At 41.5% G+C, this 14148-nt stretch overlaps 2 protein-coding genes across 2 annotated transcripts; one reads left to right on the top strand and one right to left on the bottom strand.

The window, feature by feature from the left end:
• Window positions 1-79: 79 nt before the first annotated feature.
• Window positions 80-3773, bottom strand: LOC100838011 (lactoylglutathione lyase). The gene is made up of 9 exons (XM_003573336.4): window positions 3570-3773; window positions 2557-2677; window positions 2344-2468; window positions 2060-2124; window positions 1765-1980; window positions 1604-1651; window positions 1369-1476; window positions 1138-1290; window positions 80-392 (listed from the first exon to the last, which is right to left on the bottom strand). The coding sequence occupies exons 2-9, from the start codon at window positions 2673-2675 to the stop codon at window positions 351-353; spliced, it is 876 nt and encodes a 291-aa protein (XP_003573384.1). The 5' UTR covers window positions 2676-2677; window positions 3570-3773; the 3' UTR covers window positions 80-350.
• A 513-nt stretch (window positions 3774-4286) lies between these two features.
• LOC100837703 (pentatricopeptide repeat-containing protein At3g59040) lies at window positions 4287-9471 on the top strand. Its single transcript, XM_003573335.3, has 7 exons — window positions 4287-4475; window positions 5217-5532; window positions 5659-5949; window positions 7236-7484; window positions 7593-7717; window positions 8489-8587; window positions 8672-9471. Exons 1-7 carry the CDS (start codon window positions 4414-4416, stop codon window positions 9348-9350), a joined length of 1821 nt encoding a protein of 606 aa, XP_003573383.1. The 5' UTR covers window positions 4287-4413; the 3' UTR covers window positions 9351-9471.
• Window positions 9472-14148: the final 4677 nt, after the last annotated feature.

Here is a 14148-nt window from a genome sequence, read left to right as displayed (position 1 = left end):
ACCATGAGTCGGCTCACGACGTAGGTGTATGCTAATAAAACAAAATCAGGGGGCAACGCTTCTCAACACGAAGAACAGATCAGAAAGAACACGGAACTCTGCGTAAACTGGTCAATCTCAGCATTCAGCACTCATATCCAACGACCATATATAGCACACAGAGCAAGTTCCAAGCAGCCAGACCTAAACCTAACTAGGGAGAAGCACGGTATCGGTAACCGGCGTTTATTTCCTGTTTGTTCGTCGACCCGGGGAAACTAGTGTACCCAAGTTTATTACAACGCAGACCTGTATTGCTACACAAGGCATGCCTCCTCGTGACATTAGAGCCCCGGCGAAACTGCTGATCTTCAGTGGAGTTCCTTGAGGAAGTCGGCATGATCAACCAGAACCTATACAACACAAGAAGAAGAACATCAGTAGCACGCTGATACTGCTGTGGCGTCGTTTGCTGGCTACCAAGGAAGATAATTCATTCTCACCAGCAACATGGGATCAGTTGGTAATGATGCATGCAATGCGGTATACGACCGTTACACAATCATGCGCAGCATGACATCGATGCCCCACACAAGGTTTGAGTTGGGGTTCCATCTATTACTCCCTCTGATCCATAATAAGTGTCTTGGATTTAGTACAAAGTTAGTACAACTTTGTACTAAATCCAATGCACCAACACTTACTATGGATCGGAGTGAGTTTTACTTTACTCACACCTAGGATGACAACTCTCTTTCATTGTGTTCTCGCAATTAAGTAGGAGGTGCCTCAAAAGGGACAAGCTTATAGTCCATAGTATCTAAACAATATATGACGAGGAAAGGGACACAAGTAGAAGAACTATAGTTTCAAACTCCCAATACAAGCATTTAAAGACGATCTATCTTACAAACTGGCTTCATGGGTGCTAATGCTATCAAGAGTAGTAACTGGCAGTGAGTAGCTTCTAAAAAGGAAACAACTAATCGACATCATCCTCTATGACTATGTAAGTCAATTGACTACATCTCCTTTTTTTCTTTAATTAAGTCATTTAGTTAGGAACAAAAAATATTCAACCAAGCAGCATCCGTAAGAAGTATTATACTTAAATATATATATATATATATATGCAGGCAAAGTAGAAAGAAGACATACCACTTTCCAGCCATCTGGGTCAAGGAAAGAGGTAATTTTCGTGTTGAGCCCTGGCAGTGGACCTGGCTGCCGCAGGATCTTTCCTCCTAGTTCTTTGGTTACCAGTTCAACAGCCTCAGCACTCTTGTACACATCATCGGTGCCAATAGCAACCTGCAGTTAGATAGCACACTCATTAGAAATGCTAAATGTAACAGAGAGAACTACTGCCACAAGTAAGTTTGACAAAACCTGAGCGTATGCATTGCCCTTGTTATATTCTGTTACACCATAATTGTATGTCAACTCTATAACAGTTGTCTTATCTTCCTCATCATAACCCAGCATGGCAATGGTATACTGCACGAGTCACAATCTGTTTAGTCTATGAAATTCAAAGAACAAATAACATCTAAGCAATGATGGCCATGTGTCTTGGCACTTCCGATCTAACAAACTATGTCTAGCTCCAAACAAGTGTACATACCTTATAGTCAGGTACATCTTTCTTCCTTAGGAGCTTCATCCCAAGGGCCTGCACCAAAAATTAATAAATTGGAAACTACTATTCCATTGAATACAGACAATAAAAAACTTGAGCAATTCTAACTTCTGGGATAACTTCAAGCCATCCACTGGATAAAATACCTTCTCATAAAACTTGATAGAACGATCAAGGTCGCCAACACGAAGCATAACTTGGCAGAGAGGCTCAGGTGTCGGACCCCTCTGGATAAGCTCAAACATGTAACCATCTGGGTCCTTTGCAAAAGCAATCACAGTGGATCCTCCTTTCACAGGACCAGGTTCACGGGTGATCGTGCAACAAGACTTGGACTTAATTGTTTCAGCCAACTTGTACACCTACATTTGCATCCATGATGTCATATAGGCACGAATATGCAACATGAATAATAAGATAATGCTCATAACTAATACATACATCCTCGTTTGCTATGGCAAAATGCCCAAAGCCTTCTCCAATGTCATACTTGTCAACACCATAATCTACGTTAAACAATAATGCACATATTAGCATGCCAAGAAGTAAAAATAAAATGACAATATAATCCTACTAGAAAGTTAATCGGTTTGTATGTAAAGGGTAGCTTATATAACTTCCCCTCAATTTTCTTATCAAGGTTAATCTGTTAAACATACATCAACTACAAGTACTGAACCGAATATGTCAAAATCAAAATATAAGTGGAACAATGTAGTACATACTGTATGTCAGTTCCAATGCAAAGTTGGTGTCCTCAGGTCCAAACCCAAGAAATGCATTGGTGTACTTCTCTTCAGGAACATCTCTTTTCCTCAACAATTTCATCCCAAAGCATTCCGTGTAACACCTGCAAGAATCATCTCGTTCGCATCAGCAGAGACATACTAAGTATCGATACTGCAAGTATGACCGTTCACGAAAGCACAACAACATACTTAATGGTGCTCTCCAAATCCCCGACGCGGTAAACAGCATGCAACATCCTCTTCTTGTCCTGCTTAGGCCACTCCAGCACAGCCTCTGCCGACTTTGCGGCTTCACTACCGGTCGCCATCCCTGCCGTCAAAGTTGTGTGTTTGATGATCAGAGCAAGGAAACATGTAACAGGGTTAATCATGAGAAAAAGAAAGAAAATCAGAATACTTCAGAAGCATGTCAGTCAAGAAGGCATGTCTCTGTTGACTATTCAGCGAGTCAATTCTGTTGTTTCGAAAACAAAAATTTAGTCTAACACCGACACTGCTTATCAGAAACATTACTCCTACAAAACAAATCGCTGTTTTCCTCACGAGTAAACAGCAGGGCTCAAGGGCGTGGTAGCCTCACTGCCAACAAAAAGGACGCCGGGAGAAACACTGACTGCTGGCTGGGCTCTCCATACCACCTCGCTCTGTAGCCCAGGCACCAAGAGCGCCATGCCGTTCGCCGTCGGAGCGAGCCACCAGATCCCGCACCGACCAGCCTCGCGAGCACGCCGGCGGTAACACACCACTCCGTGCTACGTTTGGGAGGGGACTAGATGCACGGCACGGGAGAGGGAGAGCACTACTCTACTCGCCCTGCCTCCAACCGCCGCCGCCGGCCCCGGCAGGCCCGCTAGGGTTTGGGAACCGCTCGATCTCCCGAAGTCACCCTTCTCCGGCGCTCGTTCCCCTCCCCGGTAAACCGCGTTTATACTTTCTTACTTTTTTTCGCGCGCCTCATGTCAAGGCACAAAACAGCGAGTTGGAAGTTGGAACAGATCGATCGAATCAAATTACTTCCCATACATCCAGCGAGGAACAGGATGATCAAAGGGGATGAACAACGAACAGATTAATCCGAAATTCGCCACACACAAACCCCCCCCCCCCCCCCCCCCCCGAAGAAATCAGAGACCATGCTATGCGGCCATGAATCCCCGCGCGTGAAATCACGAGGGGGGTGGACGGGTTTTGGAGACCTTCACCTCGGAAACTCGGCCGCCGGCCGCGACGCGACTCCTTGATTCGATTCGGGTTCGATCCGCTTCCACGCCGCTCACGCTCTGGAGGCTTCTTCTCCCACTTCCAGCAGCTTCGCCAAGGGAGTGAGGATAGACTATAGAGACGGGGCAGCGGTGTGGTAGGTAGCGGAGCGGATCTCGTGCTGCACGCACGTGTCCTCCGGGAAAACGCCGAAATATATGCGGCTTCCGATCTCTTTTAAAAAAATAATTGAGTACGGAGGCACAGTAAAAATCTCATTTATTTAATTTAATTTTTGTAGTGGCATAATCACGGTTTTCTTTAATAAGGCAAGGCGTATCACACGGTCTGTATCAACATATCTCGTCGAACCGATCATCCTCTTGAGCACTCCTATTCCAGTTCCGGATATTACTCAGTTTGATTAACTTTATTATACTACCAAAAAGTATCGATATCCACGGTGTCAGATGAAGATCATTCTTCATTGTCTTTTCTTTTTTGAGAATATTTTTTTAGGGCACTTTTTTGAGAATATTAATCAGACGACGCTGCACCCAGACTCCCAGAGGGTCACCAGTCACCCATCAGAAACAGCGTCCAAATGGGCTGCCGCACGGTCCGGTGGGCCTGGCCTGCGTCGTAAATATCCAAATGGGCCGGACGGAACCTAGACGGGCCCAAGAATGCGCTCCTCAAAAAGATCTCTTCCTCCTCCTCATCCGGAGACAGAGGGAGTGAGAGAGATGGACAGAGAGAGGAGAGGGGTTTAAGCAGCAAGGAGAGGTTCTCCTCTGCCGATAAGGCTCCCGCCCCCGCTGCTTCGAGCTCGCGCGCGCGCGGGCCATGGAGGCGGCCATGGGTACGCTCGGCTCGCAGTCCCCGCTCTCCTTCTCCTCCGGCCTCTGGTACGTACTACCACTAGCCCGCGCTCCCTCTTCCTCCTCGGCTAATAATCATTTGCTCCCCAAAAGCCTCGCCGGTCGGTAGTAGTGTAGTACCAACAACTGCGTCTGCCGTCGAGTGCTCGGAGAGCTGGTTGCTTGCTTGCTCCCCTCTGCGGCTTCCCGCCTGTGGTCTCTGAAGGATTTGGCGGTTAGTTTAGCTTAGAGGGGGTTCCTTGTGCTTGTCTGCGAATCCGTTGTTAATCGGGCTTGTTAATTCTGCTCCTAATGCGTGCCTAATCTGTGGTTTTGGCTCTGCGGGTGGTTTTATGGAGCGTTGTTCTCCTAGCAACATGTAATTTATGCTCCAATTTTGGGAATAGAGGCCCGGTTCAGGCGAAACTTTCAGCAGTGAACGTTGCAGTTATTTCTAAGTTTTGGGGAAGTAGGAAAGTGCCCATTCTTGAGTCAAACGTCTGGTGATGTCATTTGCATTTTGCGTGAAAGAAAAAAAAGTATGGGAAATGCATTGCTACCTGCAGCCTTCGGGCATGTGAACTGCAGAGCCAGAGGGTGCATATGTACAAGCTGCATTAGAGAATCTCATGTCATATTTACAAGTATTATTTCTATATGATTCTTGGTGAACAATAATCTGCTTCTACCTCATTGTACCTGATGCACCGATATTGCACTTTTCTGTTTTTCTGACCTGGTGGTTGTTTCCTTGTTTTAATCTATGTGGAACCTGTTTTTTGGTGTCAGCAATGCAAAAGTATCCTGTGGTTCGCTTGTTTACAATGTGAAGATCAAGAGCAATCGAAGGCTTGAGGTTGTTTGCCAAGGAATGTTTGCAACGAGAAAGTTTGTGCGGAAGAAGAAAGAAGAGGTCTTCACAGATGCTGCTGATGAGGCAAAACAAAAGAATTGGAGGAGAATGATGAACGAGATAGAGGAGTCAGGATCAGCTGTATCAATCCTGAAGACTCAACGAAGCACGAAGGAGCCACTGCCAAGGGATGCTGTTCTTGGGACTCTTGTGCGCTTCAAACAGCTTAAGAAATGGAATCTGGTCAGCGAGGTATGTTCACTTGCAGCATATTACCGAATATGAAACTCTACCTGCGACTCCTTAATCGATAGAGCAACATGCTCTGACAAATTTTGGCAAAAAAAAATATTAATTTCTATGTTTTCTTTTCTTCAGATTCTCGAATGGCTTCGAACACAACATTGGTGGGACTTTAGTGAGATGGACTTCTTGATGCTTGTCACGGCTTACGGTAAGTTGGGAGATTTTAGTAGGGCAGAAAGGGTCCTAAAGTACATGAACAAGAAAGGTTACCGTCCGACTGTCATATCTCAGACTGCTCTGATGGAAGCCTATGGAAGAGCCAAGCAGTACCGGAAGGCTGAGGCAGTATTTCATAGGATGCAGACATCAGGCCCTGAACCATCACCTATTACATATCAAATCATTTTGAAATCTCTCGTTGAGGTGAGCATTTGATTGGCCTCATAAGTTCTATATAGTCCAATGCTCCGGCTACTGAAGCCGGGGGTTATCCTCTTTTTCGGATTTTTTTTGCTTCAGCTACTTGAATCTATGAGGAAGTAACCCCATATTTAATGGTTACTCCTTTTTCAAATTTACTGGTCACAAATTGTTCTACTACTTTTATCTAGTATTCTGATATACCATGATTCTGTGAATATTTTGTTGTGAACCCATTTTTGTATAATTAGCCAAAATATTCTACTTATGTAAATAAGTGCTCAAAAGTCAATCCTTCAGCAGAAGGCTTTGCAGAATAAAATTATGTTTCTAACATGGTATGATAGTATTGTTGGCATTGTCATTACCTACGCAGAGCACATGCTTGTTTTGCCTTGCAAAAAATCCATGGGTCTTGGTGCTGTTGTACTTGTTCTCTCAATATTACATGCTGTTGAGAGTCACAAGATGCTTCCAACTAAAAGATTACCAATTGAATGGAACCCTTGTACATCATTTAAATTAGTTTGGTCTGTAACATGCTGTAATAGCTCAAGCATAAATGGCATATGATGCTGACGTCACCTGTGGCCATCACCTGGCATTTTTGCACTTTAAGTCTTCGAAGTGCCTCCAGGCATCAATGGCCTCTTCAGTACAGTCTTTTTTGTTAACAAAGATATCATCATATCAAGCATGTCGAGCTGGTTTTTGCTGTCACATGGAACCCTTTTACTATTTTCTAAGACCAAACAGGCAAGATCAAGGTTGCAATGCAGTAGCTGTGACACCCTAGTTTGAATGGGTTTGGGACCAATCATCAGAGTCCTGTTGACACCCTTGGGCTAGAGAGAATGACACACATTCTGGTGCAAGTTGGGCTTGGGATTTGTTGGTTTCAAACTTGCAATTGTTGACATGAAAAAATGCCTGTGACTTGATGTTTTTTAATCAATGTGGGAGCTTGATCCCCTAACGAGCAAAGACCAGATTTATAGGTCTGGTAGATATTTGTTTATTTGTGTGTATTAGTGGTCTTGCTTATACAAGATTTCAAATCATATATAGTCTTATTGAACTCTTCTCTTTGTTACCCCTTAGTTGTTGATACTTTGGCCATTCTGCTACATAGCTCTGCACAGCCTGTTATACAAAGTTCCCATGATCCCATCTCTTGTACAACTCTTTGTAATTTAGTAACATCACTTTCAATAATTTCTCATAATTATAGCAGTTCCTTGAACTACTGTACCTTCGCCCATAACAAATATATTGGTGGTTGCTGACAGGGGGATAAATATAAGGAAGCCGAAGCTATATTTGAGGACCTTCTTAGTGAGAAAAGAACCTTTTTTAAGCCAGACCAGAAGATGTTTCACATGATGATTTATATGTACAAGAAATCTGGGGACTATGCCCAGGCACGTAAGCTATTCGCACAGATGTCCGAGAGAGGAATCCCACAGTCTACAGTTACTTTTAATAGTTTGATGTCGTTTGAAGGAGACTACAAGGAAGTTTCTAGTATTTATGACCAGGTACTTCCCCAGCTTAACTGCACAATCAGTGCATGGTTTCCTGCTACAGAGTTGAAGATATATACTTGTTTCTTATTTTGTTGTCTTCGCTAACAAAAACCATAATAGATGCAAAGAGCCGGACTAAAACCAGATGTTGTAAGTTATTCCCTGCTCATCAAAGCTTATGGGAAAGCTAGGAGGGAAGAAGAAGCATCAGCAGTGTTTGAGGAGATGCTTGATGCTGGAATCAGGTTCATTTTCCTTTCAATATGTTTAGACTTGAAACCCGGTCATTGCGGAACTTGTGTAATAATGATTGTAGTTTTTGGCAAGTTTCGTTCGTCAAACCCATGAGCCTATCTGTTTAAGCTCATGAGCTGTTATAATCACTAGATCTGCTGCACTAGCAGGATAGCAGCACCATCACCACGACCTCCAACTGTTTATTCCCCTCGACCATACATTCTTGAACTCCAAGTTCTGCAAGGGCACCCATACCACAGTAAACTGAAGACCGCCTGATTTGGGGGACAGAAGACTTGCTTGTCAAAAGTTACATTTTTACAGCATAGCCAAATAATCTAACAAATAGCAATAGCTCTCTCCCCAATCCATGTAGCCACCATCCCAACATATGGGACACGCTAGTGGGTGATGGTAAAGGAAAAGCAATATGAGTTGCCTCAGCCAGCAACATTAATCGAAAACAAAGCTCAATCCTCTCCTCTTCTCACAAAATTAACATGATTTACTCATCCAGCAATCTCGTTTGACTAAACTATATTTCTAAGTTACACCCTTCCCTAAATACCAGAGAGATCTTGTTCTTTAGCGGTTGGGCTTCCTAAACACGCTTTTGACAAAACTTGGTTCATGAGAACTTGATACACCCCTGAAAATATATTTTGTACTTTGCAATGTAAACACATTAAAGAGGTGTCCTAAGTCTTGAGATCAATGTTTTCTCACAAGAGGTATATTAATATTTGCTATGACGATTTTCATCGGTGCTATTTTTCCAGGCCAACACGCAAATCATATAATATTCTGCTTGATGCATTTGCGATATCTGGATTGGTAGAAGAGGCTCAAACAGTTTTCAAGACTATGAGAAGACACAGGTACAACTTCTATTGTTCAATTTAAATTTCAGAAAGAAGTGTAACTGATGGTTTCTTATCTGATCACAATGTTTGATTTTGCAGGGTTGAACCTGATCTCTGCTCTTACACAACAATGCTCTTAGCTTATGTAAATGCTTCTGACATGGATGGTGCTGAGAAATTTTTCCGTCGGATTAAAGAGGATGGTTTGAGGCCAAATGTTGTTGTTTATGGAACTCTGATGAAAGGCTACTCGAAGTTAGATAATGTTGAGAAAGTAATGCGAGTGTACGAGAGAATGCGGATGCAGGGTGTTGAACCCAACCAAACCATCTTTACTACCATCATGGATGTACATGGCAGGAACTCCGATTTTGGAAATGCTGTCATTTGGTTCAATGAAATGGAAACGCGTGGATACCCGCCAGACAAGAAAGCAAAAAACATCCTACTTTCGCTTGCCAAAACACCTGAAGAACAACAAGAAGCTAATGAGTTGACGGGGAATGGTGCAATTCAGCTTGAAGTAAAACCCAGTGGAATGACCTCTGGTTTAGATAAGGATGGTGCTGATGAGCATGAAGGTGGACGAACTGATGCTGGGCATCACGTTTCATTGAATGGTGCATGCACAGCATATGATCTAAATGGTAGCAATGGAGCTGGGAGCAGTCATTTTGATGAGGAGGATGAAGATGAAGATGATTACGAGGAAGAGGATGATGGAGATTTAAATTTTGTTTCTTTTAAAGATAAGCGAGAACTAAATTTTGCAACTTGACATTTCTGATTGTTGGTGTATATTTTCTTCTAGTAAAACTTATGATGGTGTTTCCTATACGAAAGGACTTGTAGTATTCTCTAAATGCCAATACAACTCCCCTGAATGATGTTTCTGTCTAGCCTTGCCTGTTAAGTGGGAAATGAGTTAAGAACAAAAGTCAATGGTGGATTCCAGTGACATAACTGCCGATGGTTTGTCGGGTAAGTTATGCTTATATCTTCGGTTGATTGCAGCTGCATCTGGTACAGACAAATACTAACCACATGTGCAACCAATTTAAAATGCTCTGCGAGGATTACAGCAATTTGTGTTTATCAAATATGAGGTTTCGCAGATATCTATCATATCTTATCGATTATCAAATTCAAAAGAGGGAAAAAAAATCAGACTTTCATATCAGTACTTTTTTTAACCCCTTTTCTTACTTAAGAGTTGTAATGGATATTCTGATTTTATTTGACTATGCTGAAACTTCTATCTCTTTGAGTTGCAACTCCAGCAATAACAGTTTTTAACCAGTATTGAATTTTGTCCAAGTATACCTTTTCTCTTGAGTACATACTGCCATTGACTATTCATGATAATTATTATAGGTATATCACAAGTTAGCTTATTATCTGCATTGAAATTAAGATATGACTGTTATTAATTCCACAAGTCTAGGTGCTGACATTTTATATGATCGTTCTAGTGTTTCTCTGAATTCTGATATACTGTTCTTCAAATCGAGATACACTGTTGCGACAGATATTCATGAAATTGATATATACTGTTTGATGTTACTGTTCTCTCCTTACTCTCTAGGGCAAATTGTTAAAAGTCACGGTGAAAAGGAAATGTCAGACCTAAAAAATCCTTCTACTGGAATTTCTGACGTCCAATCTGGAGCTGCCTCCAGATTTTGCTTGACCATTTCAAATGAACAGCTAAGATGAGAATATGTTGATGTGGTTCATCAACAACATATGTTAACATGATAAATCAACAAAGTATTCTGGTTCATCTTCATCATAAATTTTAGCCACAGCAACTGAACGCATGTGTTAATTCAGAATTTTATGGTGAAGCATGTGCATGAACAAGGAATATCTTCCAAGTTTTATTCTCCTTGGATGATTATTCCATGCTTATTCTGATACACTGCCATATAGTATATCTTAAAACTAATCTTTCAGCTTCTTTATAAATGCTTAGCCTGAATAAATTTTCTGACACCCTGAAGAACAAAGATCTGTCAAGCTCACATCACCGGCTAAATCATGTGCTAGATCCTGCTAATCCTGCTTGACAACAACATGCTGCAGCGCCCTGTCTTAATTGCTGCCTCTTCGAATCTTTTTGGGCCATGAACCGTTTCATAGTATCACTGTTTTCATATCAAAATATCGTTTCCCCTTTTGTTACTGATGATCAGTCATTTTCCATCTTAAGCACTTGAGTTCTGTTTGTGGTTACTGAACTGTGATCTATTAAAATTATTTTATAATCTGTTGTGGAAAAATGAATATTAAAAAATTGGTTAGCAAAGAGAGGGCAAAAGCTGGTTGAAATAATCCAATTCAATACCAAACCTGGCCTAATTAGTTTGGATTTTGAAAACATATAGTATGACTTTACAGTTTTGCTACTTGTAAATTGTTTTGTTTACGCGTGAATTCATTGCAACCGTTGAATCTGTGTGGCGGCTGATGTGCCACCAGATTGTATTCCCTCCTTCTAAATATACAAGGCCGGTATGAAATTTTATGTCAAATTTTGATAAATAATAATGGCAAAATATCCGGTGAAAACCAACTCTACGGTGCAAACTGTGAAAACTACATCGAAAAAGGTTCAAAAAATTCTCGACAAAATTACATATGTTAGAAAAGTGATGTTTTATATATGTGAAAATTTTCAAGTCCAAACTCAATGGCATTTGGTAGCAGCGAAAAAACAAATTCTGCATGAATAGTGATCTTTTGTCTGACACTATTCATTGTAAATTTTTCTTTTTAATCCCTTCCAAATGATTTTGACTTTGAACTTGAAATTTTGCAGGTTTGTAGAACATCACACTCCCAACATATGGTATTTTTGTAGAATTTTTTTGAAACTTTTAAACATGGTTTTTATGAAGTTTGCACGGTTTGCACCGAATGAAGATTTTCACCGGATACGCCGCCAATAATAATATTCAAAACATTTGTAGAATATCATTAGAATTTTTTTTACTGATCCAATGACCTCATATAGCTGGTATAATTGCTTCTCAAAATTTGATTAAGATTCTGTATCAGCCTTATATTTTTTAACCTTATATATTTGGAAGGAAGTAGTATTATCTTTTCCTTTAGCAATTGTCGGGCACGGCCATCGTCAAGCATTTGGTGGCTATTTTGTGCCGCTGTAGCTTGCCCGGGCTGTCCCGCTGTCGAACGTGCGTTGAGCCATCGATGATAGATGATTGATGCTGATCTGCCTATTTAACGGCAGGGGTTGGAATGCCACATCAATGGTGGCACATACACATAATGCTGCCAATGGTGATCAGTCACTGTACCATGTGCCCAAGGTCAAATGGTTTTCTATCTTCTTCTTTCTCGTTCAAGCCTTCATGAATGCAGTAGAAGACCTGTAAAACAAAATTAGAAAATTAGGTGTGGCAGCAGAACCAATGGGTAATACTCCGTATTCAAAATTTGATTAATTCATACACAAATACACATATATACTTTGGAAGAATGTATAAGTTTAGGTTTGGCACTAGTCATATTGGTGGATCCGCCACTGCATGAATGTATGCTTACGGTTGGTGAACCATGTTATGTCTTGTTGAATCATTTTATGATCTGCTATAAAAAAAACACGAGAAAGCAAGAAACAGTGCCAAAGCAACACCCTAAGACTGTCACCCGCTATATATAACCTTCGCTTATTTTATCGAGATATTTCTTTCAACTTTCGACCTAGATTTATGAACTCAGGATTTGCTCAAGAAAAAGCTCTGAAATGCTTTGAACACTAGCCACTCTGATCATGCATACAACTTCTTCATAAAAATGTATCATGTACATATAGTCTCTTGGTGATGCACAAAAGCCAGAACAAACACACAGATGGCCATATGAATGGACGTGGCAACCTCTGGCACCGGTGGATAGGAAGTTCGAAAAAACACCTTTTGCAAATCTGTCTTGGTCTGCTCATTCATCACCAAAAGCTGAAGATAACAACCTCTTGTGTCGCCGTGCGGCTGCCCTCGCCGCCAGGATACCTTGGCAGCACCGTCCGTACACTTCCTAGTACATTCTCTAGCCCCTGGAAATAAATTAATATTGTGAAAAACAACAATAATAATGTAACGGTTGTGTGTGCAGTTGGTATTTTTCACGGGACGTATATTCATATGTGTTGTGGACAAATTAGCGACCTGTCAAATTATATCTTGTGTAAATATTGGTGGTGCAAGCATGCAACATGCTTTCTGAAGTTCTAAAACAGTGTAGTGATTTGAAAAAAAGGATCAAATTAAGATGGGTCAATAAATTTGGCATGGTTATAAAGCGAGTTTTCTGCGAGGAAAATTAAGTTTTCTTATTATGAGTAAATAAACATGACATGGTTATCAAGCACTTTGAATTTGAATTTGTTTTGGAGGATATTTTCTTTCTTTATTGGTTATCTCCTCTTCCTTTTTAGAGAGGGAAATGTTTTATTTTGTTAATAATGCAAGCAAAATATTTTGAGAGGAATACAACTATACCAGTGAGATGTTCTTCAGGTCTTATTATATAAAAATAAAAATAAGCCAAAGAGATGTAATTCAAATTTACTTTCTCTGAATTTAATTACTCTACACAACAATTCAAGTAGCTATGTTTCTGACAAAAAAATATAGAAGCATTTTTGCGATTATTCTTCTCCCATTCCATGTATGTCGAAAAGTACCTGAAAAAGTATCAACCCCATCTTTTTCTAGGATCGGACACTTGTACGGCTGCAACAGTTCATTCGGCATAATATCAGTATGTACTGCCAAAACGTCACACGTGGCATAACCACATCAGTTGGATATCCTGCCCTCTTGGATCTCTGACTGATTGATGCTCACCGTTTACTTCACTTTCAGCTCATTCATTCCTCCGAAAGAAACTTTCCAGACGCAGCCCAGTCCTGAAATTCTCTCATGTGCAAAACACACTCCCAGAGGAAGGAACACAGAAGTTACCAGATAACACAGTCTATATAAAGCACCCCTTTGAGCTTCCTCTCTTCTCATTCTACTCTCGCTCCCCTCCTCCTTGTCTATGCCCATCTCAGCTATCTAGCTAGCTTGAATAGTTTTAGCTCTGCTGCTAGCATCATCAGCTATCAATGGCACAATCTGTGGCCCGAATCACGATGGAGGTCACGCCGTCGAAGCTGGCGTCGATCATTCGGCGCGCCAGGCTCCCGAGGAAGCTCGACACGATCGCGGAAGAAGACAAGGAGGCCGTGGAGTTGCCATCGCCGAGGGCACATGCTCACGGTGCAAGCTTCAGCAAGGAGGCCGACAAGTGCACGCTATTCCTTGCCTCGAGCAAGAATGTTGCCGGGTGCCCGAAGATCAAAGCCTAGCTCGACAGTTGACGAAGGATAGGAGCTGTGGAGTTTGTTAGCTAGTTGGTCTTGCTCTCTATTTTTGGTGTGGGCAGAGCAGATAGTAGCTAGCACAGCTGAACTTCAACGAGAGTGTTTTCGGTTTTGGTACAGTAGCTTTTACTAGTTTGCTCTGTCTAAGTGTCTAGTATTGCCAGGAAGTGAGTGCCAAAGA

The sequence above is a fragment of the Brachypodium distachyon genome, chromosome 3, assembly GCF_000005505.3.
Source record: "Brachypodium distachyon strain Bd21 chromosome 3, Brachypodium_distachyon_v3.0, whole genome shotgun sequence".
NCBI classification, from domain to species: domain Eukaryota; kingdom Viridiplantae; phylum Streptophyta; class Magnoliopsida; order Poales; family Poaceae; genus Brachypodium; species Brachypodium distachyon.
This window is presented reverse-complemented; position numbering and strand designations above follow the sequence as displayed.